At 35.6% G+C, this 14,124-nt stretch overlaps 1 protein-coding gene across 1 annotated transcript in view; it reads left to right on the top strand.

Annotated features, from left to right (window-relative positions):
- Positions 1-14,124, top strand: part of LOC150089209 (apoptotic protease-activating factor 1-like) — a 188,646-nt gene that overhangs the window by 75,222 nt on the left and 99,300 nt on the right. Inside the window, exon 7 of the mRNA XM_090389882.1 lies at positions 3,299-3,483. Coding sequence (XP_090246008.1) covers positions 3,299-3,483 — 185 coding nt within the window. The remainder of the gene's footprint in view (positions 1-3,298; positions 3,484-14,124) is intronic.

Raw genomic sequence — 14,124 nt, 5'->3', positions numbered from 1 at the left:
TCAGAATTAGCCTTTCACGCCAGTAATGAAAAACATACTTTTTTATTTAACGAGACCAAAATATTTAGTGTCCAACGTAATAAATATACGTGACTATTAATTTCCGAAACTGTAGAAATTAAATTACACGAAAATTCTGTTAATGTTCGTCAGCCATGTCTCATCTCCGATTCGTGGGCTTTTACGCGCATGCGTGAAGACAAATAATCCCTATTTAAATTTCATACTCACCCCTATTCGGTAATTTTCATTCCTGTGATCACGAAATACGGCCGAAAAGCATTGTCAGCTTCAGGAAGGAAAATCGTTTTGCAATTTTTTTTGTTAAATTTTTAAAATTAATTTTCTTATTTTTTAATTACATTAAATTGATTTTTAATTATTTTTTAAACTATCTGTTACTCTAATGTAAGTTTTTCGATTTTTCCGTTTTAATTTCTGGAGAGTATCATACGGAAGTGTTCTACCTACTATATTGAGCTAAGCTTTTCTTATTATTTTACAAATATTGATATGAACGTAGAATGTATTGAGCATTACAGCTCTGGTTCATACTATCTTTTTCTTAAATATGTAACTGTGGTGTTGAAAGTTAACATGGATCCTGTAGAAAACAGCCTCACTGGGCCAGCCCACCTTTCCCAATTCCAAGACTTCCCTCCACCTCCCTATTTACTTTTTATAAATATAAGGATGTTCTGCAGTTTCTGAATTTTTGTTCTTTCGGTTTTCAATATGTTTTTGAACTATATTCACATATAATCTGTGTATCATTTTTCAGTGCTTACCACATTTATGTGTATTTTTAGACAAGGTAGGTTATTTATAAAAATACATGTAAATGTATTTTTATAAATAACCTACTTTGAAAATTGTAGAACATGCTTCGCTTTGTAAAAAGTTGTTTAATAAAAAAAATTTTCAGGCTTATTAAGAATAGAAGGAATTTTATAAAAAAAGAATAAAAGAGACTGTTTGTGTAATTATTAAATTTTCCGATATTATCATTAGCAGTGGCAAATGATACAAAAAGGGCAAGCTTATACATCACCAAAAAAAACCTGACTCCTCCCATTTCACATGTTCATTTGCTCCAATACAATAGTTTGTCTAGTTCCTCCTTCAATTTATTTAAGTATCAACTTCCACAATAATAGATGGAAGTTCCAGCACTGGCTAAAGGCACACTTCTGCCCATCTATTCTGCAACCGTCCTTTCTCAAATTGAATTTTTGCTCCCTCGTGTGTGGTCCTAGCAAGAGGAAGAATCCCATCAGTATTCAGCTTGCTAAGTCCATTTAAAGTCTTAAACACGTCAGTCAGATCACCTCACATGTGCCTAGAACTGAAACCTTTCTTGATAAGAGCACCCCTTTGTTCCCCTAAGCAGTCTCATTGCTCTTCTCTGTACTCGTTCTAGCAGCTCTACATCCTTCCTAAAGTGAGGCCTCCAGACCTATATGAAGTACTCAGGATGCAACCTTATACAATGGTATAATCACCACCTTAACCCTGCTAGCAAAATTGCTGTATATCATTGGCAAAACCTTATGAGCTGCCCTGACAGCCCATCAGCACTGCTCAGCAAACTTCATATCTGACTGCACAATTAACCTCAGATCTTTTCATTTTCCACTATACTGAGTGTATACCACACATTTGCTACATTATTCTGAAGTTTATTGCTCTTCTCTGTATTTTACATTTATCAATGATAAACTTCAGTTGCCATTTCTCAGCCCATCTGCCTAACTTTTCTAGTTCCTGTTGAAGTAGCATACTGTTATTACTGGTATTAACTACCTTACCAACCATTGTATCATCTGCAAACTTGAACATTAAGCCTGATATGCTTTTTTCAATATCATCAATAAATATAAAAAACAGCAATGAGTCCAACACCAAACCCTGGGAGATTCTACTAATAACATTAGTCCATTAAGAGTAATGTCCACTCCTGTCTTCTCTCATTCAACCATCCCTTTACCCATTGCAACAATTTGCACTTAATGCTACCCTGCTCCAATTTGTACAGCAGTCTTTTATGTGCAACAATATCAAAATTATTTTTTTTCATCCAGTTCCTTTGTGACCACATCGTAGTATTCAATCAAATTGGTCAAACAAGATTTCCCCTTAACAGACCCATGCTGTTTCTGAAGTATAATTCCCCTTTTTTTCTGTGATATTCCAAATGCTTAGAAGAAACCTCAACTCTAAATGGTTTTTCTGATTGAATGTCAGCATCTTTGGAACCCATCTTTCATTCACTTTTCAAAAGCATAGTTGCATGGAATGATTGTCTGCACACTACTGACACAGATTTTCACTTGTGAAGTTTCATGTATTAAAATACGGCACAGTAATATAGCACTGCAAGGTTATATTTCCATGCAGTAGTTGAAATTATATAAAAATTGTACACTATGCTGCATCTGATTTTGATCGTGGGGAGAGGTTTGCCTCCCACTCAGGAAAGAAGGTGAAGTTTTGGCCACCAAGGCTTGGATTTATATTCAATTTAGAGACAAAATACTATTATCCATGGTTCTGCCTAAGTTGCTAATGTTTTTTTTTTTTTTTTTGTTAATTGTGCTGAATTACCACAAAAGAAAAATCCTCTCTTCACTAATGGAGACTGCCTACTGGCTGTTGAGATGCCATTAAGCATTGAAGCATCTGTCCTGGTAGTGTTTCAGTTTTTTAAATGTATAATGGATTTTCCTTTCTTGTGATGCTGTATGATTTATATTAGCAGATTAGGCAGAACAGTGATTATGGTATTTTTCTTTAAGGTCAAAATAAGCTTATGCGTTGGTGGTCAAAAACTAAGCCCCTAGGTCTTTGCTGCAAACAAAAATCCCCTTATGATTAAAATTGAATCTATAACATATAATGTTTATTAGAAATATAGCAGTTGTCCAGAGTATTGTTTGTAGCAGGTCAGCATGGGAGAGATTGCTCACTGTCTCATCACGTCCTTCGGTTCAGGAAACCATTCATACACTTGTGTTTTTGACAGTGTATCATTCCTGAACTGTATTTCTGGAAGTCATAATTGAATATAAACTTTCTTTCACCAAACGTGTTATGCTAAATTTAAGTTTACACATTTTGAGAACTGTTTTCTGTAAAAAAATAAAAAAAATGTGTTTTTAATTTTATAGAAAAGTAATCTCGGTGCAGATTTTTTTTTATCATAAAATCAGTATTTTGAAGCCCTAATTTATTTCTGGCTCTCAATTTTTGTCTGATTAGAATTTGTTTATTTTTATGACATATTTTTCTTTTCTGAAAGGCAAAAAAAGAAAAGTTAGACTTTGAGAAATTTATACGTCGCAATGCATCGCTACTCTACGATGAAAGTCCAGATATCGTACAGTTAGCCCTTTGTCAGTCTCCTGCATCCACCGTTTATCGAAAAGCAAGATATATAGCCCAACAGATAGTAAACAGTTCGGATGTAATGTATTTGGAATGGAGGTTAGCAGTTAAGTAATGTGAAATAAAATTATTCTTTTTCCCTGTTACTGTAAGTTTGAGGTAATGATGTTGATTTTGTTAAGTTTTAAATTTCTTTCCTCTGTATGGAAATTGTTTTAGATATTTATACTACACACAGTGTTCAATATAGTAATTCAAAATCTTTCAGCAGTTATTGAACTGTTAGTCTATCAACTGTTATATAAAAGTAATACAAAGGGTACTAGGAAAGTTTTGCAATACAGCTTTGTTTATTTAATTTTTTCAAAGTAATTTCCTCTACATTCAATACACCTCTCCATCCTCCGAAACCAATCTTTAAACCAGTTCTGCCAAGTTTCACTAGGGAGTAAAGCACACTCGTTGTCCCAAGCCCATAGAAGGTCCTCATCACTGGAAAACCGCCTCCCTTTTAGCTTCATTTTCACATGCGGGAACAGTGCAAAGTCGCAGGGAGCAAGGTCTGGACTGTAGGGAGGGTGCTCGAGAAGTTTCAGTCCTGTCGTGGTCAAATATTCGGTGCAGGCTTTGGCGCGGTGAGCTGGAGCATTTTCGTGATGGAGGTACCAGGTGTCCATTCTTGACTTTGGCCGCAGGTTCTTCATAGATCCAATGACTTTAGGCAGGCATTGTTCAGTATACCACTTAGCTGTGACTGTCTTCTGCGTGTCCAAAACGACATTTTCCACAATTCCACTCGATTTGAAAAATACAGCTATCATTTTCTTCTTTACAGATCGGGATTTTCTGACAATTACGGGTGTGTCGTCATCATCAAAGACCCAAACTTTGTTTTGAGCCTTGGTCGGCAGATTGTAATAGTACAGCCAAGTCTCGTCACCTGTCACGATGTTGTTCACATACCGAGATTGTCCCTTATCAAACTTTTTTAACATCTCCCGGCACCAAGTCACACGTCGTGTCATCTGCTCTTCAGTCAGTTGATGCAGCACCCAGAGAGAACAAAGTTTCTTCACGTGCAAATGATCTTGCAGAATCGAACGAATTGCTGGTGCATTTAGGCCCAAAGTATCCTCTATCTATTGGTAGGTCACTCGCCTGTTTTCGTCAAGCATTTTCCTCACAGCAGTAACGTTTTCCTCCGTAATTGACGTTCGTGGCCTTCCCGGCCTCTCAGAATCCTCCAGAGTGAAATTTCCCCTTTGGAATTCTCTATACCACCTGAATATCGTTGTACGATGTGGACAATCATCATCTAGTGCAAGAGTCATTTCTTCTAAGCACTGGTCTATGGTTAAACCACGCACGAAATTATACCGCAAAACTGTCCTTATCTCATTTCGTGACCACGATGCCATCGCAAGCAGTTTACACTCTCACTACTAATGAATAACTGAGCCCATCGACTTGGCGCGGCGGCTACTATGCACGTATGAACATGTCTCAACATGCAGCAACAAGCAGCTTCCTGTGATTCATTGTTGCGTCATATTGCAAAACTTTCCTAGTACCCTTTGTATATACGATTACTTTTACTGCTGAAAATTTTATTTTATTTTTTCTATATGGCATTATCATAAAAATCTAAAAATCTTCGTCAAAACCCCAACATGAAAAAATATAGGTGTGATGGACTGCTAGTGCATCTGTGTGCATGAACAAGAAACAGGGATGTATACTCTTATTGTTAAAATAGTGAATAAGACTGCCAGGTTATTGATAGACACTGGTAGATATAATATGCACTAAAAATGGCAAAAAAATATATACAAAAAATCACCAAAACCACTGTTATATGCAATAATTTTTACATATGTTCCTTTTATTTTAATACATTTGTTGCAGATTTATTTACTAACTGAATTACAATCTCTTTGTATTCAAGATTTAAATGTGTCATTTTACTTGGAATAACGTTTGTTGCAATAAATTAATAACAATATATTTTGCTATGTGGCCTATCAAAAATCTCTGGCATGTATCATTCAACGTTATTTTAAAAGCAGAGAATGATCTTTTCATGGCAGTTGAAATGACTGCACAAAACTGAAAGCTATGGTCCTGTGAAGCCTCAAGTTGAAATGGAAGTTCTGCCCACTTCTGTTAACAGAGTCATCTGTTTTCTTAAAATATGAAATCTTGAGTTCATTTGTAAAACATTATCAAATGTATTTCTCTTCTTTATCTCCAAGGATGATTGACATTTCTCACCGAACTTTCTCTATCTCTTCAATTGCACTGCTCAAAAAAAAAAAAAGAAGTCCAATGCTTCAAGTTCAGTTAATTAGGTAACCAATTAAAACGAATCTTGATGAACAGCAAATGTTTTTTTAACCAAACAATTGGAAAGAATTGCCTTAGCAATTCCAATAGTTGCAACATCCACAGTGTCCAAAGCTTCAACAACTTTTTTTTTAGTTGCAGCATCCACAGTATCCAAAGCTTCAACAACTTTTTTTTTTTAGTTGCAGCATCCACAGTATCCAAAGCTTCAACAACTTTTTTTTTTAGTTGCAGCATCCACAGTATCCAAAGCTTCAACAGCTTTTTTTTTTTTTTTAATAGAATCAAAGGTTTGGACATAAAACAATGCGGCATGTAATATGTGCCCTGCCTTGTCAAAATAGTTTATGGTGTAAGAGAAAGGCCAGGTTGCATATTTCTGTGAATACAACAGGCATTCAATAAATTATCGACCTACCTTTGAAGGAAATGAAATAGAGGCAAAAATCTGGTTTTATTTTTCAATGTAACTTCCCTGAACTTCACTACACTTTTACTTTTGTTGACAATGAGGAAATACCAGACAAATAAAATTCTTCATCCTGTCCATCAAAGAATGCAGAAACAGCAGACTTTAGTTCATTATCATCAGCAAAGTGACATCCACTTATATGTTTTTCTTGAGGTGTCAAAATAGGAAATAGTCATTGGAGGCCAGATCCAGACTGTGAGGTGGATGGGTAAGTTCTGTAAAATCACAGTCTCTTAAAACTGCAGCAGCAGCATGTGATCTGTGTCCCAAAGAAGCAGCACACCTCTGGAAAGTTTTTCACGGCATTTTTCCTCTATGGCATCCCTTAGGTTGTACAGTAGGGATGCATATGACTTCCCAGTGACTGTATGCTTGTCTTCCAAATAGTGAATGTACAAAATTCTCTCAGCACCCCAAAAAAATGGTGGCTATGATCTTGCCAACTGAAGGTTTTGTCCAAAATTTTTTGGGTGGGGGAGAACTCTTGTGCTTCCATTGCATTGATTCTTGCTTTGTCTCAGAATCCCAGTGATGAACCCATGTTTCATCACCTGTGACAATTCTGAAGATGAAATCAGGATCTCTTCCATAAAGCTCTAAATTCTCCTCACAACACCATACTCTGAACTGCTTCTGCACAGGGGTCAGAAATCTGGGGACCCACCTTAGTCATCCCGGATGTTCATGAAGGATGGTTATAACTGTTCCCTCAGACATGTTACATTCCCTAGAGATTTGGGACACCTTTAAATGTTTGTCATTTGGCAGAAGGGTTTCCACAGCTTGGCACATTTCTAGAATGTTTGCTGTCACACAGGCCTTCCTAGACGTGGATCATCTCTGATGGACTCTCTACTCCCACTTGAATTATTTTGACCAGAATTTCACCTGGTACTCTGAGGTTCACCGTTGCCAAACAAAACCACCATCCTTTCATGAATAGCCTTTGGCCCATTTCCTCTTTTATGAGAAATTTGATGACTGAACGATGCGCCAATTTTAGCAAATCCATAATTCGATACAGGTGTCTTCCTTCTTTCTGTTACAGCAGCTCCACCTAAAAATATAGTGGGATCAAAATTAGTATGATTCAAGTTGAGATATGTAGGAACATGATAAATCATGAATCATTGAAATATAACTATGGGAATTTTGTGAAATGTAATTATGGGAAGTAAGGTAGGTAATTTATTGAATGCCCCTCGTAACCATGCATGTAGGGTCTTTGACAAAGATATTTTTTTACACAAGAAATTACTTTATTGATTTCACCAAAATTATCCTTTTTTTTTTTTTTTTTTATGAAAACCCCAAACATGAGAGGTATTAGAACCTATAGTATTTAGTACCGTGCTTGGGTTGGAGGTTGAGAAGACGAAAGAAGATATTTGTTGACATTAGACTTGAACTTCTGTAGACTGTAATTTTCAGGAAATACATAGGAAGGAAGGTTGTTCCAGAAAACGGCAGTTGAATGAATAAACGAGGAAGATGAAAAGTTAGTTCTGTGAATTTGAGGTTGGACAGTAAATGGATGTCGGCTGGTGGCAGCACGTGTTTGGACTGTTTTGAAAGAGAGAGCCAGAATTATAGAAGCCAATTCAGAAGAACAGTGCCCATGGAAGTATCTGTAGAAAAGGCATGCAGCAAAAACAGTACATCTATGCATGTACTATTTCTGCTGCCCTCTTCTAACTGCCATCTAACCAAGTACATCTAACTGCCCTCTTCTGAATGGAATCTAGAAGTCTGAGAGAGGTTTTGGGGGCACTGCCCCAGATGTGGGAACAATATTCCATGGTAGAGTGGATTTGCGATTTGTACGGAGTGAACAGCGGTTTGGAAGAAAAGTAATGCCGAGAGCAAAAGAGAAAATCAAGTTTTTTAGATGTAGAGGAAGCAATATTTGTAATGTGCTTGTGCCAAGAGAGTTTAGAAGTCAGGGTAATCCTCAAAAGGGATATATCATTTTGCCCAGAAATTGGAGTGTCACCAAAAATAAGCATGGGATCAGAAGAATTCTTTTTGTGAGATATCAGACAAGACTGAGTTTTAGAAGGATTGAAGTCAACTAAGTTGTCTTTTTCCCACTGGAGCATTACCTGGAGATCGGCTTTAAGGAATTGGTAGCGGATATTCAAGAAGTTGAAGTTGATTCAGTAGGGCAAGGTTTCTCAAAATGGAAAGTGGAATGCGATGTGCTGTCATCGGCAAAACTATGGATAGGATTTCCAGTCAATGGAAGAAGGTCATTAATATACAAGAGCAAAAGAGTAGGGGGAAGAACTGAACCTTGGGGGACACTAGCATTAATGAAAAAGTTAGAAGACAGAGAGCCATCTATCATCACCCTCAGTGAGCGATCAGAGAGAAAACTGGATAACCAATTGCAAAAATAAGTTGGCAAACCATAAGACGAAAGCTTGTTTAGGAGACCTTTATGCCAAACATGATCGAAAGCCTTTGAGACGTCAAGAGGAACTGCTTGTGTTTCCCCAAAAGTTTCCATTGAATTTGTCCATAAATGGGTAACATAATCCAGAATATTGTCAGTGGATCGACACTGATGGAATCCATACTGGCGATTATTGATCAGACGGAAGGTTTCTAGGTAGTTTAAGAGTTGGCGGTTAATTGATTTCTCCATTACTTTAGAAAGAGTAGAAGTAATTGCAATGGGACGATAATTTGATGGGAGGGATTTGTCACCCTTTATAGGAAAGTGATGGATATGAGCAAATTTCCAAGCAGAAGGGAAATAAGAAAGTGAAAAAGGGCAGCAAAAACAGGAGTAAGTTCAGGAGCACAGGTTTTGAGAACAAGTGGAGAAATGCCATCAGGACCTGGAGCTTTCTTAGCATCTAGATTTGTGAAAATCCTTCTGATAACCTTTTGACGGAAGACCACAGGAGGCATTGAGTGGAGCATATTGGGAATGGTGGGAGGTGTTTTACCAAGATTATTGATAGTTGGAAGAAAAATAGGATGCTAGCAGGTCAGCTTTATCCTTGGCTGAAGTGACAACAGAACCATCTGGTTTTGACAGAGCTGGGAGTAGAGATGAGCAAAAGTTGCGGCCAATAGCTTTGGCAAGAGACCAGAATGCTCGGCTACCATTAGGACAAGAAGCAATTTTTCTACTCTTAGCCTGTTCAAAATCTAGTTTGGACTGATTAATAACTGCTTTACAGTTGTTGCGAGCTTTGATGTAGGCAGAAAATGGAAACTGAAGATTTGGAAACAAGCCAATTACAATATGCAACATTCTTCTCTTGAACAGCCTTAGCACATTTATTGGAAAACCAAGGTTTAGATAAAGGACGAGATTTTAAAGTGGAGTGTGGAATAAAGGATTCCATTCCTACAAGAATAATTTCACTAACACGATCTGAGCAAATGTTGACATCAGAAGTTTTGAAACAGTAATCTGACCAAAGAAAAGAAATCTCGCAGGTCATCCCATTTTGCATTCTTTAATGCCAAACAATACGAGGTTGGGAATAGCCATGAGATAAAGGCTCCATTGGAGAAGAGACAATCACCAAGTTGTGATCTGAGGTGCCTAAAGGACCACTCATTTCGACCGTGTACTTAGAAGGGTTGTTTGTAAGAAAAACATCAAGCGTGTTGGTTGCATGGTTAGGATTGTCCAGTGTTCTTGTAGGTAAATGAACAATCTGTGCAAGGTCACTAGTAATTGCAAAAGCCTCAGCATCTTGACCAGCTGGGTCGGTGTGACTAGAAAACGGAAGCCAGCTAGAGTTGTGAACATTAAAATCACCAAGGAAAAATTACCTCACTGTTAGGAAAGTTGGACTGGAGAAAGTCTAGTTGCAAAGAGAGGAAGTCAAAGAGCTCCAAGTGATTAGTGGAGTTGGGAGAATGGTAGAGACAACAGATGAATTTGACAGAATGAGGTAGAGAGATTTTAAGCCAGAGAAGATAGAAACGAAGAGATTCCAAATTACCAAATCTCTGACAAGGAATATCGGAATGATCATATGCACAAGTACCATCTTTGAGGCAAAAGGAATTATACAGCGAATAATTTGGGCAACTGAGATGAGCAGTGGTCGAATCCTGAATTGTTTCCACGAACTAAGCAAGTAATCTAGACTGGGTGTGGATAGAAAACTTGTAATGTAGATGTTTCTTTTATCATATATGGAGCAGTGTCACTAAAAATGCAGAAATTTTTTCACCATGGGTCAATTCTGGTTCTAGCCATAATAACTACAAAGACTCATTCACAAATCGTGCAGTTGTGGAATAATTCACATTTTCAAGAACTTTGCAAGGAAATGTGGATAAGAAGGCTCTCTGTCTAATTTTCTGCATACCAGAAGTGCCATGTAATGGACATTTGCACCTGCTGTCTCATCAGCAGGCATCCAAAAGCAATTTTCCCCAAGACCTTGACAAATTTTGTGAATGATATCATAAATATCATTCGGGTAATTCTTCCTTAAGTTAGATTTATCTGGAATGTTTTCTGATTTGCACATTTTTTTAAAAAACCATTTTAGAACTGGGTTACTTATTGCTGTTTGCCAAAGCAAGAGTCAGAGATCCTTTAAAAAGTTACATTTCTCTTCTCTTAATAGATGGCTTGAGTAAAAACACTGATCTGGCAATTTTTCCTTCACTTTTTTTCCTTTTTTATTATTTTTTAAAACCACAATGTGCGATGTTTTCACATGTTAGTTGGTCTGGAATATTTTTCTGCATGGAATATCTTTTTCACAAACAACACAAAAGACTGTACTGCCATCCACAGTGAACTCTTTTTTCCATGATTGGTGATACACGATCCATAAATTTAACGGCAGATTTAATTTTTGGGATTTTGAATAAAAGTACTAAAAGTACCTCATAATACCTGTTTTATAAATTTTTTATAGCAAAACTGTTATATTACACATCCAAAGAATATACTCTCATTCAGTGGCACTGATGGCACAAAAATTAAAGTAAAGTATAGTAGAGCATCAATAATTCAAACTAATTGAGACCGGGTGTAGTTTGAACTTCCGATTTGTTTGGATTTTGGAACTTATCAAAAATACTGTTCTGGAGACTAAAATAAAAAGGTTTAAATCAGTTTAGAAATAAAAACACTAAGTTGTACTTGTGTATTTTTATTGATAGGTAACAAAATAAATGGAACTTTCAGCCACAATAACACGTATGTATTATGTATATAGGCCTATATACATATATATAGGCACCTCCATAGCCAGGTGGGAAGGAGCAGCAGTGCGTAGCACACACTTCTTGATTAGACCGGGGTTCGAGCCTGTCACCAGCAAATACAGAGGATGCGGAAAGGTCAGGGAATGACCACCGCATATTCCCGGAGCAATATGGCCTTAGTTGCTAATGCTCCTAAAAACCAAAAACCAAAAAAAAAAAAAAAAAAAAAAATATATATATATATATAGGCCTTTAACAAAAATTATTACTTATTTTTTTGCTGCACCATTTTTGAACTTTATTTCTTTATTGCCAGATCTCTCACTCTTTTCAGCAAGAATAGTTGAATTGGACAGCTTTCAGTTTTGTTCATTGGTAAGGTAATAAAAGTGTAAATTGGTGCATTATATCTTCATTTTTATAGCCTGTGGATAATATTTCTCTGATTGTCAATTATCAGGATTGCCATTGAATAGAATCAAAATTCAATTTGCAGGTGTGATCACAATAGCCAGCACTTACTTAATTATTTTATGCCACCAACATAAAAAAAAAAAAAAAATAAAAATAAATGCTAGCTCGTTCGGATTATTGATGTTTGGATTTTCGACACTACTGTACTAGTAACATATTTTTCCATGCTGACTGAAATCTTTTTCACATGCTGATGTTACTGTAATATTGTGATGTTTTCAGTGTTTAAAATCACATTTCTGATCCTAAAATCTGATCAAATTAATGAAATATGCAGTATTGCTAGTAATATTCATGTTGCTTGCATTTATTTGCATTAATCATTAGAATGGCCACAATTGTCAGTCAGCTACATGCAATATTTGACTAATTTGATGTCTGTCATGTGAAAACTCCTTTAAATTTTGCATTCTCTTCAGATTTACACCATAATTAATAGAAATATTCCAGAAATTTCTCAAATGATCACTTTTATAAAAAAAAAAACACTCACAATGGTTTTACTGAATAATCGAATGAGGATATGGAGTAATCAAAATGACCACAAATGTACAAATTGCTCATCTTATGATGTTAACATGTAATTCCACCTCCAGGCCAAAGATACGTTGAAATGACATATCTTGTTGTTTCAATTGTTTTTGTATGTAGTCTGGTTTTTATTTGTTTTAGAAATACTATTACATATTGTTGGGTACGGCTACTGGAGTTAACCCTACTCCTTATTGTAGAAAAATCAAGTATTTATACTGTTTGTTATTAGATTTACAAAGTTTATTTGATGTTAATGATATACAAAGTTTATTTGTTAGAAGAAACTTGTGTAAATGGTTAAATATACTTTTTGCATGAACTTTGATTATAAAGTACAATTGGCTTTTGAGGTTGGGCTTGGACATTGTGACTGTGATGATTACTAAGGTGATCTGAATGCATTTCAAAGCCTATTAAAATGCACTCCGAAAAATAATCAACAACTCACTAATTTTGACTAATTTGATGTCTGTCATGTGAAAACTCCTTTAAATTTTGCATTCTCTTCAGATTTACACCATAATTAATAGAAATATTCCAGAAATTTCTCAAATGATCACTTTTATAAAAAAAAAAACACTCACAATGGTTTTACTGAATAATCGAATGAGGATATGGAGTAATCAAAATGACCACAAATGTACAAATTGCTCATCTTATGATGTTAACATGTAATTCCACCTCCAGGCCAAAGATACGTTGAAATGACATATCTTGTTGTTTCAATTGTTTTTGTATGTAGTCTGGTTTTTATTTTTGTTTTAGAAATACTATTACATATTGTTGGGTACGGCTACTGGAGTTAACCCTACTCCTTATTGTAGAAAAATCAAGTATTTACACTGTTTGTTATTAGATTTACAAAGTTTATTTGATGTTAATGATATACAAAGTTTATTTGTTAGAAGAAACTTGTGTAAATGGTTAAATATACTTTTTGCATGAACTTTGATTATAAAGTACAATTGGCTTTTGAGGTTGGGCTTGGACATTGTGACTGTGATGATTACTAAGGTGATCTGAATGCATTTCAAAGCCTATTAAAATGCACTCCGAAAAATAATCAACAACTCACTAATTTTGACTAATTTGATGTCTGTCATGTGAAAACTCCTTTAAATTTTGCATTCTCTTCAGATTTACACCATAATTAATAGAAATATTCCAGAAATTTCTCAAATGATCACTTTTATAAAAAAAAAAACACTCACAATGGTTTTACTGAATAATCGAATGAGGATATGGAGTAATCAAAATGACCACAAATGTACAAATTGCTCATCTTATGATGTTAACATGTAATTCCACCTCCAGGCCAAAGATACGTTGAAATGACATATCTTGTTGTTTCAATTGTTTTTGTATGTAGTCTGGTTTTTATTTTTGTTTTAGAAATACTATTACATATTGTTGGGTACGGCTACTGGAGTTAACCCTACTCCTTATTGTAGAAAAATCAAGTATTTACACTGTTTGTTATTAGATTTACAAAGTTTATTTGATGTTAATGATATACAAAGTTTATTTGTTAGAAGAAACTTATGTAAATGGTTAAATATACTTTTTGCATGAACTTTGATTATAAAGTACAATTGGCTTTTGAGGTTGGGCTTGGACATTGTGACTGTGATGATTACTAAGGTGATCTGAATGCATTTCAAAGCCTATTAAAATGCACTCCGAAAAATAATCAACAACTCAGTGGCTAAAAGAAAATATATTTG

Source organism: Mastigoproctus giganteus, chromosome 2, assembly GCF_048544385.1.
Source record: "Mastigoproctus giganteus isolate SK-2022 chromosome 2, ASM4854438v1, whole genome shotgun sequence".
Classification (NCBI taxonomy): domain Eukaryota; kingdom Metazoa; phylum Arthropoda; class Arachnida; order Uropygi; family Thelyphonidae; genus Mastigoproctus; species Mastigoproctus giganteus.
This window is presented reverse-complemented; position numbering and strand designations above follow the sequence as displayed.